At 41.0% G+C, this 17,075-nt stretch overlaps 1 protein-coding gene across 5 annotated transcripts in view; it reads left to right on the forward strand.

Annotated features, from left to right (window-relative positions):
- SANBR (SANT and BTB domain regulator of CSR) overlaps window positions 1–17,075 on the forward strand; it is a 39,429-nt gene that overhangs the window by 8,433 nt on the left and 13,921 nt on the right. For all 5 annotated transcript variants that reach the window (XM_053383707.1, XM_053383706.1, XM_053383708.1 and 2 more), the window contains 9 exons: window positions 2,830–2,988; window positions 6,013–6,199; window positions 8,245–8,338; window positions 11,161–11,399; window positions 13,629–13,687; window positions 13,999–14,159; window positions 14,951–15,037; window positions 15,136–15,246; window positions 16,135–16,258. In XM_053383707.1, coding sequence (XP_053239682.1) covers window positions 2,839–2,988; window positions 6,013–6,199; window positions 8,245–8,338; window positions 11,161–11,399; window positions 13,629–13,687; window positions 13,999–14,159; window positions 14,951–15,037; window positions 15,136–15,246; window positions 16,135–16,258 — 1,212 coding nt within the window. In that variant the 5' untranslated portion in view covers window positions 2,830–2,838. The remainder of the gene's footprint in view (window positions 1–2,829; window positions 2,989–6,012; window positions 6,200–8,244; window positions 8,339–11,160; window positions 11,400–13,628; window positions 13,688–13,998; window positions 14,160–14,950; window positions 15,038–15,135; window positions 15,247–16,134; window positions 16,259–17,075) is intronic.

The raw sequence follows: 17,075 nt of genomic DNA on the forward strand, positions 1-17,075 counted from the left end.
AGCATCTCTGTACCCTCGCCTTTCTGAACTCTCCGAAGCCTCACCTTGTCTGTAATATAGGGAAGAACTATGCTCGCTTCTTGTGCGTGTTTGCTTTAAGGATTAATGTGATAATGCACATGAAGTGCTCCGAGTATTTCTTTTCTTTTTTTTGGGGGGGGGGGCATCTTCATTATTGAAATCAGTTGAGGGCCAAGCTGTGTGGTCTGTAAATGCAATCCCATTATATTTAATGCTACTGCACTGCAGAAATTTCAGTGGCAATGTAATATACTGTTTTTTCCTGATCCTTCAGCAGTAATCAGGCCCTGCCCTCCTCTAAATGAGAGACTGGATTACTTCTGTATGAGGAAGTAAGCCTTATGTATGTATCAGTGCTGCCCAGTATATAGAGGATTGAATTTTATTTGTTTTATTTCTAGTTATTTAAGTTCCTTATTTAAGTTATTTATATGGTGACATCAGTATTCATGGCACTGTAAAAGAGTATAAAAATATAAATTGTAATCTAAAATGTCACATGTGGAAAAACAGAGGAAAATGAGAAAGTGGAGACACGGATGAATAGGAAAGCAGTATCAACTGCACTTGCTTAGGCTTTGTTATAAACTAAACTAAAAGCCTATGACATTTACAAGTCATTCAGTCTTTAAGTTCAGCTGCTCACTAGTTATGGTTAGCAGGGTCAGACTTTTTTTTTTTACCAGCTGCAAAATTACAGAAATAATTCAAAAGCTTGATGTAAAAAAAACAACATGTCTGTCTCATTTAGTCTTCTGTAATTTTGATACCTGAGCAATGGGTATGCTGCAGGAGGAACTTTTCTAGCTGCTTTGCAACTTTCAAAGCCTGCAGTCATCATTGGATAATGTGCTGCTGGATGAGAGAGACACATTTTCTGGTGGCTTAAAGTTAAAGTAAAAAAGAGAAAGAAACTTTGCTTATTTTGCTAGGATGATATGTCTCCCTGGACGGAATAAATGTACTAGAGCTGCCAATGGATAAAAGTTGGCAACTTCAGTTTTACAATGAATACTTGTGCGATAAAATAAAATCCAAACTGTGCATTTGAATTTGCTGTATCATGGAACTGGGATTAATGTTTCTCTCCCCCATCCCTGGCTGTTTTTCTCCTTCCTGAATTTTCACATGGTTGCTTTCTGCTGTGATTCATTATTTAAGAAATGGGAGACTATAAATAGCAGCACATAGCAGTTTCCTACTGAGAAGCATTTTTCTCCCCTTCCATTGTAGGTGTCAAAATGGAAGACTTGCACTGTGTTTACGGAGGGTAAATCTTAACATATGAAGAAATTATATTCTTAGTTTTATTTTTTTAATATTGGTATAGGGTAGCAGTTGTCAAACTGTTGGGGAAATACCTTGAGCTTCTCAGAAGCTCATCAGGTTTCCATCAGTGACAAAGTTAGCAATGTTGCTTCCTCAACATTATTAGTCATCCCATGTGCAACCCATAGCATTGTGGTGGGTCAGGGTATTCTGCAGCATGCTCTCAATTCCAGTGGATTGATGGTGGTGCCTAGCAGAACTGAGTGTGTTTCCTGAACATTTGTCTGGATTAAGCATGGATACGAGTTAGCCATGAAGGAAATTCTTGGCAGATAAGATGATGTGGAAAAGGTTCTGTCAATGATAAAAGTTTGAAAACCACAGCTGTAGGATGCTGCTTTTTTAAACTATGTAATAAAATATGGTTCTTTTTGGTTCAAGTGTAGTTTTATTTCCTGTTTTCTTTTTATTGGAATCTGCATTTTAATATCAATAACAGTGTTTAACCTTCCTGCTGTTTGGATAACTTTCACTAGTTTAATCCAACTGCCTGAGAAGCTGAAGTCACCTCAAAGATTGTATAGCTGTATTTTGGCTATGTGTATGTAGTTAATGAACCAATTTAGGCCCAAATATAGCTGGAGTGCTAGAAGCCAAAAATGCTCCCTGTAGGCTGGACTTACAGAAGCTCTTAATTGCTTAGCAGACTCTTCATTACATTAGCATTTCTCATGCCAGTGCTGCCTAGCTTTTGGGAACAGGCAGAGGAAGTAACTATGTGATGAGAGTTGTCATGAAACACTGGAAATTACTACATGCTCATAGGAAAAGTATTGAATGCTCAGGGAGGTGGAACTAGCAGCACAACAGACATGGTAATGCTGCCTCATTCAGGATCTCCCTGCTTCTTGAGTGCTGGTGATGTTTAGACCTCTGTTTGACTCTGTATGGAGAATCCCAAAGCAGTTCATGTTTTTGGTGTTTGCTGCTGCCAAATTCTTGGAAGGCTCCAGAAAACCACTCACAGGATCAGGCAAACAGGCTGGTGATTCACCATCTCTGACCTTAAAGAAACAGAAGTTAACATTTTTTATGATTGTGGGAGTTTTTCTGAATAAATGATATGCTTATGGGGGTGTACTGTTTGAGACGTCTGCAGGTGCATGTGTATAGAGCTAGATGAAAGACAGAGCAACAGTTTGAAGTCTGAATTTATGGAGGATCCTACAGAGAGCCATGAATTGGCTAAAGCATCCCCAGGGTGCAGACTCTCTCTTTGAGAACCTGTTTAACAGTGATGATATTTTCTTTTGTGGAACGTAAATACTTACATAACTCTATTGGTATATTTGTTGAAAGTCTGTTCATGAGCAAGGCAAAACATACACAGCTAAATTCGGGTGCTGGCTATATAATTACTCTGCCTAAGAAGTGTGAAACAAATTGAACTGATGGCAGCTAATGTACATTTAAGACAACCAAAGTTGTTAAGGGAAAGTGCAATTATGTGTTTTTCTTTTTTCATGTCTTTCTTTCTAGTGCCAAAAAATGAGCCGTGGATATTCAGAAAACAATAACTTCCCATACGACAATAATCAAATGGTTTTGGATATGATCCTCTGCTCTTTATTCAGTGTCCCTCAGCCTATCAATTGGGACAACGTGGCAAGGCTGGTTCCTGGCTATTCATCTCGAGAGGTACGTTTCCCCTTATTTTGTAATGTAGGTTTTATTCATTTTGATCTTTGAACTGTTTAACATGGTTGCATTGAGATCGTGATGATGACGATGATTTATTATTTATACCCAATCTGGATGGCTCCCAACAGAATATTAAAAAGCACAATAAAATATCAAACATTAAAAACTTCCCTAAACAGGGCCGCTTTCAGATGTCTTCTAAAAGTCAGGTAGTTGTTTATTTCCTGGACATCTGATGGGAGGGCGTTCCACAGGGTGGGAGCTGCCAGAAGGCCCTCAGAGCTGGACCTCAGTGTCTGGGCTGAATGATGATAAATGAAGATAAAGCTTTATTTACATTAGAGCGTATGACATGCAACAATCACATAAAATTAAAAATAAAAGCACAGTAAACACTCAGATTTTGTATCAATAAAAATTGGAATTATTTATAGGAAGGGGGAGGGAGGGGAAGGGGAAAAAATAAAATATTTACTTCAGACTGTGCTGCAAACTATGGGTGCTGTTCTACCACATGCCTCATTATTTGTGTAATCAATAAAGTCACACAAGAATGTGTAATAATAGTTGTTTCTTTTGGCCTTAAAGAGGACTAAAGAGCAGAGGATCATTGAACTGATGGCAGCTAATGTACAGTTAAACACAACCAAATTTGTTAAAGGAATCACACCTAAAGTCAAATCCAACATTTGTGCTCAGTCATAAACCAGCTGAGAGAAAATCCTTTTGCTCCCTTAGCAGTGTTTTCATGCTTGACAGTCTTCCAGGCACTTAAACCTCACATTTATTTTATGTTGCACATGGACGCTGTGAAGAATCACATGTATATTATAGCCAGTGTGGATTTGTTTCCGTGGTAGAAGCCTATTTTTAAAATCATAACGCAAGGCAAACAAACCTGCCCTGAAGCCCCCAACAACAACGAAAACCCAGACCCAGCAGGTGCAAAGTAAAAGAGATAAGACAGTAGGAGGTTGAACAGAAGGTTGATTTAAGAAACTATACAAAGAATTAACTTTGAAGAAATTTTGGCTTAAAGAGCTCTAAGGTATTCAGATCAGATACCATTTAATTTACTGTTGTTATCATGTCTATTAAATATTACTTTGACTGCCAGGTCTAGAAGCTCCTTTGTGCTCATTCATGATGTGTGATGGCTTCTATACCTTCCAGTGTTGAATGGTGAGGCATAAAACAAAGCTGATTTTAAGTATTGTATGGGAGGAACATTTTCCATTGACCCTTCTGCTACACAGACTTCCACTTCTACTAAGCTTCTATCAATCTAACAAAGAGTCAGTACGAGTTATCCACTGTGACATCACTTGTTTGCTCTGCTGCTTCTGAAAAGAATGTTTGTTTATGGAGTTCTGGAAAGTTGTGGTGCTCTATAAGGATGATCCAAGTTCTGAATACTTCTCAAGCTCCTTCCCTACTCATGTGACTGGCTAGCAATATTAGGGGAAGGTTTCAGTTGGATTAGTCTTACTCTTCTAACTATACTTTCACTGAAGGTGGGTACAGTGGTACCTTGGTTTATGAACTTAATCCGTTCCGGAAGTCCATTCTTAAACCAAAGCGTTCTTAAACCAAGGTGTGCTTTCCCATAGCAGCGGGGGACAAATGGAACACACTCAACAGGATGCAGAACATGTTCTGCTTCCAAGGCAAAGTTCACAAACCAAAACACCTGCTTCCAGGTTTGCAGCGTTCTTAATCCAAGTTGTTCATAAACTAAGCTGTTCTTAGACCAAGGTACCACTGTACCTAATGGAGAAGGCAAGTGTTCTCAGCTTGTGAATGTATTGAGATCATGGTAGTAGCCCTGCTAAGGCAGCTGAGGTCCTAGTTTATCCTGCTGCCATCATAGATCTGGGCCTTAGTTTTTCTGCCACTGTTGCCTTTTCCTTCTGAGAGAGAAGAGAGGCATTTATGTCTCATAGAATCTTGTTGCTTGATAAAAATTCTATACTTATGGAAGATCATGTATATGTTTGCTGGGAAGGACCCTTTCCTCTTTGTACTCTTTGACAAGTAATAATAATAATAATAATAATAATAATAATAATAATAATAATAATTTATTATTTGTACCCCGCCCATCTGGCTGGGTTTCCCCAGCCACTCTGGGCGGCTTCCAACAAAGATGAAAAATACACTAAAATGTCACATATTAAAAAGTTCCCTGAACAGGGCTGCCTTCAGATGTCTTCTGAATGTCAGGTAGTTGTTTATCGCTTTGACATCTGATGGGGGGGCGTTCCACGGGGCGGGCACCACTACCGAGAAGGCCCTCTGCCTGGTTCCCTGTAACTTGGCCTCTCGCAGTGAGGGAACCGCCAGAAGGCCCTCGGAGCTGGACCTCAGTGTCCGGGCAGAACGATGGGGGAAGGAAACGCTCCTTCAGATATACTAGCCTCAAGTGCCCCCAGGGGATGCTGCTATCCTCATCTGAGAGAATAACTGACTGTTATATTGAGTTAGCAGTACTATAAAGTAGTTAAACTTCAATTTGCAACCTAATAGTAAGACCAGCAAAAAAATGGCTTCATTATGCTGTCTGAACACAACATCTCAGATTATGATGTTACACCATGGGCTATGAAATGGAGCTTTAGTTCAGAGGAAGGACATGCCCTTCACACATAAAAATGATCCCAAGTTGAATCCCGTGCATCTCATGTTGATGGCGGGTTTAGGGAAATAATGCTTGCCTGATATCTTGGAGAGCCACTGCCAGTCAGAGATGGTTTAAGGCAGCTCCTTTTTATATAGCCTTTGATGCAGACAGATATGTGTGTTTCAGAAAAACAAAACAGCTTTTCAAACTCTGTGCTTATAGGCAAGCACTGAAAAAGCCAGATTCTTGGGTGCCAACAAAAAGGCTTAAAGGCTTAGTCACTAGCTCTGCACAAGGTTAATATCAGTTGTTGTTTATTTAGATGAGCATCTATGTCCTAGGCATACCTGGGATTTCTTCCAACTAAAACTGAAAATCCCTCCTCTTTTATCTTCTGACAGTGTGCAAAAAGGTTTGACGAACTGAAAAGCAGTGGGAGTTCTCCAGTTGATAACCAGTACAGTCCACTAATGGCCAGTGGTGGGAGCCCTATGGAAACACTGGCTGGTTATATCAAATCATCGCTTCTTGATTCCCAGGAAGAGTTACAAGAGCCTCCTAGTGAAAAAGATGCAATTTCTGTAAATGGTAGGCTTTCAGGCAGTTCTGCTACTGCATTCAAGACATTGTGCATGCTAGGTTTCATCCATTTGAAATCCTTAACCTGTTCCGAGCAGAGTCAGCTAGTAACCCTTAAAGTGCTGGTGCTCATCATAAGTATTGGTCTCTAAATTACAATCCCTTCCCAATTTACTTTTCAAAGTCTTAGTTAACTGGTGGTTTAATATAATTAATTTTTATTTCATTGTAACTTTGCCTTGAACTGTACAGTGACCTTTTTGAAAGCTAATACACTTGTCTAAAAGAACCAAAGGTGAAATGGCTTATTGTGGGTTGAGCTTTTATCAATTATCAAATGTGCCTGCAAAAACTCAGGTTGCAACAAGCCACATATAATAAAACCATATGATAAACCAGCTAACTCCCTAAGCTGTCTTTGAACTGTGTTACTACAGTGGACAATAGGAAGATCCCAGGTTTGTGCTCTAGTTTGGGGTGAAAGGTCCGGTGCAGCATGGCAGATGGTCAGCAAGGATAGGAGTTCCCCTGTTCTAGTTAAGCAGGTCTGTGAGCTGTCTCTGCCGGAGACCATGCCACTTCCACATAGGAGTAGACTAGTGACTCAGCAGAAACCGCATACAAAGTGTTGGATGTGTTTTGTGGCTGAAAAGGAGGAGAAGGAAAAGAGCCAGAGATGCACAGCAGTGAAATCGTGGTGGGGTTGAGTGGTAGAAATGCAGGGGGTGCAAGGGAGAGAAGCAGAAGCATAGTCAGCATGTGATAGCACATAGAACATGAGAGAAGAGAAAAGAGCTGAACGAAACCAAGAGCCACCCCCGAGGGAGGGCATGAAGTTGTGCTGTGGAAGGGACAGTCTCCCAGTGAAAAGTAGATTCTTAATTTGTCTCAATGGATTAGGTGGCAGGAGGGTTCTGTGCATTGGAATTTACCATTGGTTGCAAGCCTCCAGTTAGTATATTAATGCCCCAGGGCAATTCTTAATCTGCCTTGTTCAGCACTTACTGCTCTTGGGTTTTGTTTCTCTTGAATGCTCTCTGAGACTTAGCATTAAGTATATTCCTAATGGGAAAGTGAATAGTAATGGATACTCCTGCAGTGGGCTTGTTCATGAACTTTTTAAAGAGAAAATCCAGATAACAGGAACCTTCTGTCTCCATGTTTGGTACTTTAACAAGGAACCTTCAATGTAGGAAGTTGTTTTGGGGGTGGATGAAAGGCAAGTGGAGAAAGGCCACTGTGTTGTGTTGTATTGTGTTGTGTTGTGTTGTGTTGTGTTGTGAGTGTGTTTAAAAAAGCTATACTTTTCCTTTTGGCTGTATGGACATCAGGCAGAGGAATCCCAGTATTAATGACATTATGATGTCTGTTACTGCTCTCCAAAAGAGAAGTGTAAAAGAGAAGGTCAAACGCATAGCCATGACAGTTTTGTTATTGTTTGTAATACCATTGATTTATTGATTGCCTTCTAAACAACTGCCTCAAGGCAATTTACACATAATTAAAATACAAAAACAGCAAATACTTTTAAGTCGAGACCGAAACTTAAACACTTGTGCTAAAGACCTACTTATTCAACTGGGAAAGCCTGTTGAAACAAAATTGTCTTTGATTGTTTCTGGAAGGTGCAGTTAGTTGGTGACTGTTGTCTCTTGACAGGAATGCATTATTCTGTGGAACTGGGGCAGCCACCCTAAAAGCCCTGCTCCGCTTTACTGTGGAGCAGGCTTCTGAGGTCCTTGGGAACTGACAGGAGAAACCCCCCCACAGACTTAAGCGATTTTACATCCTCCTTTTTTGTATGTGTGGACATGCACATGGTGACTGAAAAGATTAATCCCTCAATTCCTCTATATGTTTCCACCTGGACTGGATTGATTTTAAAAGCCAGCCTTTCCTTAAAGGAGTGTGTGTGAAAAGGATCCATCTAGTAAGTGGACAGCTCCCTTAGATCGCACTTTCCTCTAGGCATAGGACTACCACTTACCAGGCGAAAATGAGAAGACCATCTCAACACTATGTCTTAATGCTTTTTCTCCCCGCTTGCATTTAAGGAAGGCCAAGTGTAGCTTCCTCAAGGAATTGCTCTGCAGAAAGTGAGAAGGGCCCTGCACATAAAGGTGGAGAAAATGCTGATGAAACACAAGGGTAGGAAGATGGTTGTTTGATTTTGGGAAAGCTAGATAAACCTGAATCTTCGACATTCGTTTGTTCTCTTCTACACTTGGATTATATCTCTGTGTATTTGTGGGATTTCTATTGGGTGGGTGAAGGATTGTGGGGGGTGGGAGAGTTACGTTGGCTTCGGTTTTTTACAAAAAAAGTTAGACAAACAGTAACTGAGGATAAGTTCTTGTGAAAGAGTACCTTCAGGGACTGGAAGGCATTAAAACGCTGGTAGCTTCTCCTCTCTAGGACTGACTCTCCTTTCAGGTTTGGAATCTGTAATATCCTGGAACCTCTAAGCTTCCCATAGGGTTTTTGGTTTTTTTGCCTTCTATTTGCCATCTGTTGGGGTGGTAGATGGTATAAAATATGAATGCCTGTTTCCCCACCCCCTGCCCTCCATTCAGCCATCTTGCAAAGCTTCTCCATCACCTTCGTAAAAAGGCTTGCGTAGTGATGTTGTCTTCACCCTCCTGCTGTCGTTTCCGCTGTGAACCCTGAAAATATATGTCGTGTGTTCACAGACGTGTTGTAGAGCAGCGGTTTTCAAAACTGGTCCAGCTACTTTTCTGCTGTGACTGATGCTCACTTTGAGGAATACCTGGCAGCTTTCCTTGCAAGAGAGCTGCTCTCCTAACCTTTCTACATTCTTGGTTCCCCTGGGGAGACAGCGAGGGGGTCAATAGACCTCAGACCTGGCCTAACACCCTCCTTGCTTTTAATAAACACATATTGCCAGATAGGAGATGGCGGAGAATCCTCTGCCAGTACAGGTTAATATATGGATGGCTCTTTGCTTGGAAATCACTTTTGCAAAGCTTGCGTGAAGACACCAGTCTCTCTCACCCTAATGAAGCAAGTTCTGCCAGGCATGAAGGTTCCATTTCATAAGTATACACTTATTTTCGCTGTCAGTGAAACCTTCCCTGTTCATTTCAGTTGTGGTTTGGGGACCTCTGGCCTAAGGGCCAGATGCAGCTCCCTGCTTAATTTCATTGGATGTTTCCAGAGACTTTACAAAGCAGCAGTTTGGGGCTGAGGATGGCGTAGAAGGAAGGAGCTTGGCAACAGCCCAATACTATCTTCCTAGGTGTTGTAACATTTATATTTATCATAATAACATTATCTGTAATAGCCTGTGATACAGTTCATTAATATTTGTGTGTGGCACCTGATTGCCCACCTGTGTGGGACATAGGCCCCTGGTAGAAAAAGGGTTCTCCACTCCTGAATAAAGCAGAAGAAATACCTTTCTGCTTTTGTGGAATGCTATTTTTTCTTTCTCTTTGCCCCTGTCTGCGACTAGAAAGGCAACTTGCATCCATTGAAAATACATGTATGAATAATGATAGATATGGGATCATCTCTTAGGAATAATGAACAGGGTAGCTGTATCTTGACATAAGTGTTCACTATACCCCTTCACTAGAACTTTCTAAAGAGTTGAATGTTGGAGTAGCCTGAGGATATATCTGGTACTGGAGAACCAAAACCCCAGAATTTGCATACAGTTCCATTCTTTCTGATGTGGAGAGGCTTTATTTATAGTAACCCCTTGATGATTTAGTTGACCGCAGTTCAGTGAACAGTTTACACCAGAAATGTAATTGGGGCTGGGTAGTAACTAGAACAAGAGACCTATTTTGGGTATTATTTTTCTTAAATATGCTGCAAGCTTGTGTGTGTTCTGTGTTGCCGCCAGGTTCTGTGATGTGTATAACACAAGCCAATTAAACACACTTGTGAGACTTCTCATTTTTCATCTTTTATTCCGGTTCTGTTAGTCCTCGACTGGAGCTTGAAGTTATGAAGAGCAATAAGCTCCAACTCCAACCAGTCTTATTTCACCACCCCACTGGCCTTGGAGAGGTCAGCCAGCATAATCTACACATTTGAGTTTTAAGGTTTATATTGTTCCTTATCACACGGCAGCCTTAATGGCTTACAATAACGGTTTAAAACAAACAACAATAACTTCAAGTCATATGTGCTAGAATCATTTTTTTAAAAAATGACAACTCAGGGCCAAACTACTGCCAGACAGTAGATGTTTGTGAGTGTCTTCAAGCCATTTTTAAAATGAAATGTAGCTGGAGGAGGCTGTGAGTTTAAGTTGGTTACTTAACCCTTCCCCTGTGACTTTTTTCTGCTCAGAATCATGCCTCTTCAGCAGCTTTTCTACAGTGAGTAGAATAAAGTGTTAAGAATAAAGAGTAGAATAAAGTCAGAGGCTGCTTCCTCTGACCAGATCTACACCTGGTTTCCAATTAAAAACAGGAGAGATTGGAGATAGCTGCATATATCTAGTTTGGCCTTGGCATTTTCTGGAAGCTTTAATTTAGTGGCCAGTGCCATATTTTGCATTTTTCCTTTCTGCTGCAGAATTTGTGCACGCACATAACATCAGTATGCCCATTTTGCAACTAGAGATGTGAAAGATGACAGCAAGCTGCCAGGTTTCTTCTTTGAGTTTAGAAATGATCTAAGTCGTGAAGTGGGTTTTGCAGATTCACCTAGCTCACCATCCATGAGGCCAAACTTGCTCCAACGTGTAGCTTACATTTCCCCATACCTTTTAATTTTCTTTCTAAACAATTTTTTAAACAAAATCATAGATACAGCTTAAAATCCCTATTATTATATTGTAAAAGTATGCTTCAAACCATGCATGTGTTCATGTGCATTAAAAACTATGTCTAAACTTAAAATCGAGGTAAAATATCTTTGTAAATCATTCTGACATTCCTGTTTGACAAGCTATAATAATTTTCCTCCCTGTGATTTTTTCTTCTTCTCAAATAAAGGCCAAATATGGTGATCCATGTGTGTGATGAAGCAAAAAATCTGAAAGAAGATTTTGTTTGTCCGCGAGATCTGTTGATTTCTGAAATGAAGTACTTTGCTGAATATCTGTCTGTGGATGCCCAGCGCTGGGAAGAAGTGGACATTTCAGTTCACTGTGACGTTCACATCTTTAACTGGTTGATAAGATATGTTAAAAGGAACACTAAGGAGTATGAGGTGCATGAAATACCTGCCTTAGGTAAAAGGAAAATCTATTAATGTTTCCTGCAGACTCATTTATTGAAAAGCCTGACTTCTACTTCAGACCAAAATTCTGTGTGCAAATTTGTTTTGCGAGGTAATTTCCTTGCCATTTTCTGCCTTAACCGATAAAAACCTAATCTGTAATAGCTGGGAAAACTGAAGCTGGCTGGAAAGTTAATAAAACTAATTATATTGCCTTTGACATTAAGGAATGTTATCCTGTACTCTTAGTCTCTTAATACCCCATTCCCCCTCTCACACATGAATTCCCACCCATCCCTTTTCAAGGTTAACCATAGTTGGCTGTGATTTGCAGTTTGCCATAGTGGTTAGAACTGGATTTGCATGGTTGCAAATTCTAGTTTGCTGCTAACCATGGTTAGCTCTGAAAAAGGGGGAAAGAGCATGTGAGCACATGAGATGGTCCTGACCTCCCAACAGGGCAGATTTATGCCTGGACCTGGACCTTATTGGGGGGAAAGGAAGCTCTGGTTTAACCTGCAAATTTAAAAAAAAACAAAAAACAGGAGAGGAGCAAAGATTATGTTGTGAACCACCCTGTGCTCTTTGGATGGAGGGTGATATATAAATTTAATTAATAATAATAATACAAAGAGAGTCAAAAATGGTCTTCAGAGAAAAGAACGTTAGAGTTGGTTATCATCTAAAAGGTCTTGGAAGGTTTGACAGAAAATAAGAGTTTGGGTATCTTCCATTTAAGTGAGTACCTAAATAAGCTAACAGTTTGAAGGGAAATAATTTTAGTCATCACTCTGGGTGTGATCCAGAGAAGAAATCAAAGCAAGAGTTAAGTGCACACTCAACCTCTTCCTCCCCTCTCTCTTTAAATCACTGAGAGTTCACTCTGGATCACTCTTGTAAGCTGCACATACTTGACAAATTTCTTGATGAAGAACTCCCTTTAGAGAATTTTGTTCCAACACTTAATTGTTAGTTCTGTCCTTTGACTGTTGAAATCTTTGGTCCAAATTGGATGTGATGCTGGCAGACTGGCTTGGCTGGATCTGGATCTTCCCTAGTCACACACAAAGAGGAAAGGGGGGCAATTATTAGAGCAAAAGGATCACACAGGTGGGATGGGGTGCTAAACTGATCCTCTTGCCTCCACCACAATCTATCACTTGCAAATGCTACTCTCTTCATATGTGGTCCGCTAACAGATGTGAGCTTGGCTAGAAAAAAAATCAGCTGGAGGAACCAGCTAAAGGGAAGTAGGTGTCACGTGTATGGGGAACAGTTTGGTTGCCCTCACTCATGCCTGTTTTGCTTTCAAACCTGACCTTAAACCCAAAGTGTTTGGAGCAGACCCTTTTTTCTTTTTGAAAAGATCTGCTTGTATAGTGTCTAGTTTGCATGTGTCTGAGGTTGAATGTATCATACTTTGAATGACATTTAACTCAGCAAAATTAAACAATTCCTTCCAGTAGCACCTTAGAGACCAACTAAGTTTGTCATTGGTATGAGCTTTTATGTGCATGCACACTTCTTCATGCACTTCTGAAGAAATGTGCATGCACACGAAAGCTCATACCAATAACAAACTTAGTTGGTCTCTAAGGTGCTACTGGAAGGAATTTTTTAATTTTGTTTCGACTACGGCAGACCAACACAGCTACCTACCTGTAATTTAACTCAGCAGTTTTGGAGAAACAGGTTTTTGCTTTGGATGTTTGGAGTGTTTGCACTCATTTCTCTCTCAAAACCTTCAAACTTCTCTTCAAATAAAAGACCCCCCCCAAAAAAGCTGGAAACTTCATACTCAAGTGCCGTAGTTTTATGCAACGTATTTGTAAATATGTGAATCCAGGCTCTTAACTTTTCATTTCAGCTTTAGGTACAATATTATTTTTCTCCAGCTTCTTAATCTAATTTGGCTTGCTTTGCCTTCAAAATGTGAATAGCTAGTTTTAGGCTAACACATTCTTTCTGGTGGGGGTGGTGGGAATGGAAAGGAGAGAGGCAGCTATTTGGGCCTCATTTCGGAAGAATTACAAGGCCCAGTCATGCTTTGTCATTAGTTCTCCCTCCTGTAGAAGGGACTGAACCAAGTTCCCAAACTCTCTTCCCATTCCTCTTTAATGGAATGTGGATTTTGTGATGCAAAGAATCTCTTGTAGTGTTTCCTTTTACAAGCAATGTGCAAGGTTAACTGTAATTAATCCTAATAATGCTTTTCACTTTGTTCTCTTGCTTCTTTCTTTAGAACCAAGCAATGTCATTTCAATTCTTATTTCCTCTGAGTTTCTGAAGATGGATTCTTTAGTGAGTATATAACAGATGTGGGGTTCTGAGCTATCAGAGCTGTTTCTAGAGCTCCTCTCACAAAAAAACCTTCCTAAATACAGACAATGCCCCACTCAAGTGAACATGCGGCCGCTGACATGCATACTGATTTTGGCGCCAAAAGAGGGTGAGGTGGCCGAAATCTACATTCATGCAGGCTTCCCACTGATGCATGGAGCAGTCAGAAATGGCACCTGCGCATGAATGGGGTGTTGCATGTACAGTGTTAAGAGATTTCATTATCACTATTGAGTGTGCTACATCCATATTTTATCTTCCTGTTTTCCTAGGTGGAGAAATGTATTAATTATTGCCACAAGAATATGAGTGCCATCGTAGCCACGCCGTGCAATATGAACTGCATCAATTCTAATCTCCTAACGCGCATAGCGGATCTTTTCACACATAATGAAATAGAGGAGGTGAAGGACAAGAAAGATAAATTTAAGAGGTACTTTTTAAAAATCCTGCTGCCTTGTAATGTAAGAATTAGCCGTTCTTTTCGTCTTCCTGCAGTGTTATCCAGATGTTTGCAGTGCAGTTTATGTTGGGCGGCCGCCTGGGGTTGGTTCAGCAGCTGGTGCAAACTGCTAAGTGTGGCAGCTTTCCATGCACGTAGAACACCTCTACTGAAGCGTTTACATTGGTTGCCGGTTGGCTACTAAGCCAAGTTTAAGGTGTTGCTGTATAAAAGCCTGGGCTGAGATGCTTAGGGCATCTGAGAGCCCCTTCCACCGTATAGATCAGCCCAACAACTTTGATGACCAGAGGAGGCCCTCGTGGTTGTTCCACATCCACTGGAAATGCATCTCATGACCCAGAGGAGGGAATTATCAGTCGTGGCACCATATTGTGCTATTGTTTTCTTTCGGAGATCCAGCAGGAGCCACCTGCATTGGCATTTAGTTGTTAACTCATTTTTATTTATTTTTTAAAAATCTTTATTGGAAATTCAAAAAGTACATAACTATAGGTGCCCCAGACATGGTGAGACACAAAAAGAAAAAGAGAAAAAGAGAAAGAGAAACAGAAACTGTGCAGAAGGGAAAAGAAAAAGGGTAGGGGGGGGGAGAAACTCAAAACTGTATATTTTACAAGGTTTTTTGTGTACTTCACCAGATCTTAACCTATTACAGTATTTGTAAGAATGGATTCCAAATTTCAATGAATTTGTCCATGGCAAGTCTGCGTTTATATGCAGGTAACTCATTTTTATAATGAGTGTCTTTTTGTTACCGACAGCAAACTTTTCTGTAAGAAGATAGAGAGATTGTTTGACCTAGACTACCAGAACCCAGATTCTCAGGGAAGCGCAGCAACCCTGTACAGGTAGACAACTGTCCGCTTACTGATCTTATTTCAGCATATTCTTCCTTGTTCTCATTGCAAATCTCTCATGCCATAACTTTCTTTTTTTAAAAAAATAGGTGCTGCTTATGTAAGAAACTCCTAATTAAGGACACTGAAAGAAGAATCCCATGTGTTCCTGGAAAGATCAATGTAGATCAGCATGGAAACATTATCTATGTACACATAAGGTGCTTCATAAATCATATTGTAACAACATTTTTACAGGGTGTGTTCACAGATTCTATTTAATCTGCATCATAACAGACTTTTTAATTATAATCTGAGCTCTCTGTTCTTCCAGGGCTTCAGTCCCAGAACAGAGGTCAGTCCACTAGGGCAATGGTGGCCTTAAAGATGTACTGTATATGATAGTTAAGTGTCACGATCAAGTTATTAATACTAGGGCAGCGCAAGTGTCAGGAACGAAGGGTTAGAAAGACTTGCTCCCCTTCATTCCCAGGCTTCTTTCTCGCAGCAGTGTTGGCAGGTTAAGGGGGCTGGGGAAAGCTCCTCAGCTGCAGGGTGATCTTTCCCCTGTGTTCCTCTACTTCTCGCCAGTGGCAGCAGCAGTGACAAAAGTATGGGAAGGCTGCACAGGTAGCCTGCCTGCCTGCCTGCCTGCCCTTTCACTCCTCTTTGTCATCACTGTGATGATGGCTGAGTGCAAATATAGTATGTTTTAATAAGGGCTGTCACCAGATTGACGAAATCTTAGTCAATTATTGAATTGATCAAATTGACATAATTTTTTCTAAAGAGCAAAAACATACTCTTTGATTTTAGATGATGCACACATGTGTTGTTGTGGCCAGAGACGTGGAGTGTGTCTCATTTAATCCGGGAAGGAATGCCTATTCTCTAAGAGAGCACTTAAAAAGTCTTGTCCCTCTGTAATTAAAAAAAACAAGCAACAGCACCCTAAGAAATTGGTTAACACTGTAGCCCTTGTTTTAATTCTTCGGTGCAATTTAACTTTGTCATTGAGGGGGAAAGGGTACAAAACTTACCAGTGGGAATTGAGAACTATTCTATTCATGCTGATCTGCCTGACCGCTTGCTCTTCTTTGTATATACAGAGATAAATCTTGGGATGTGCATGAGTATTTGCTGAGTCTTTTTGAAGAATTAAAATCTTGGCGAGATGTGTATTGGCGCCTTTGGGGAACTATCAATTGGCTGATCTGTTCAAGATGTAATCAAGTGAGTGTTTTCAGTTACCTCTGCACACTCCTGACTGTCTCTCCTAGAACTTAAAAAGTTAGGTTTTCAAATTCTGTAGAACGAAGGGTGAGGTTCAACTATTGAACTAGTGGAAGCCAGCACAAAGACTTCTGCCTGCACAATGCCCTCCCTTCACTCCTGTGACAAAGGGGGATGCTCAGAAGAGCCTCTCACCCCCTTTCTGTGCCCAACCACTGCCAGTTGAGTCTTAGGTAAAGGTAAAGGGACCCCTGACCATTAGGTCCAGTCGTGACCGACTCTGGGGTTGCGGAGCTCATCTCGCTTTATTGGCCGAGGGAGCCGGTGAACAGCCAGCATGACTAAGCCGCATGCTGGCATGTGGCCAGCATGACTAAGCCGCTTCTGGCGAACCAGAGCAGCGCATGGAAGCACCGTTTACCTTCCCGCCAAAGTGGTACCTATTTATCTACTTGCACTTTGGTGTGCTTTCGAACTGCTAGGTTGGCAGGAGCTGGGACCGAGCAATGGGAGCTCACCCCGTCACGGGGATTTGAACCGCCGACCTTCTGATCGGCAAGTCCTAGGTTATTGTTGTTGCCACCAACTCACTCTTGGAGCACAGATGGGAGGGGGCTTTGAATGCAACAAAGCAATTATTATTTTTACAAAGAAAGGCTCTTGGCCAGTCCAGTGTACCCTGTACTTCATGGCCAACCTGCACACAACTCACTAGCTGCCAGTTTTCTTATGCTACTCCAAGATCAAAGCAGCTTGGTTGTTTCCCTGGTAGGCCCCTGTAACTTCCTAAAACACAGGAACTCTGAGACCAACACAC

Source organism: Podarcis raffonei, chromosome 3 (genome assembly GCF_027172205.1).
Source record: "Podarcis raffonei isolate rPodRaf1 chromosome 3, rPodRaf1.pri, whole genome shotgun sequence".
NCBI classification, from domain to species: Eukaryota; Metazoa; Chordata; class Lepidosauria; order Squamata; family Lacertidae; genus Podarcis; species Podarcis raffonei.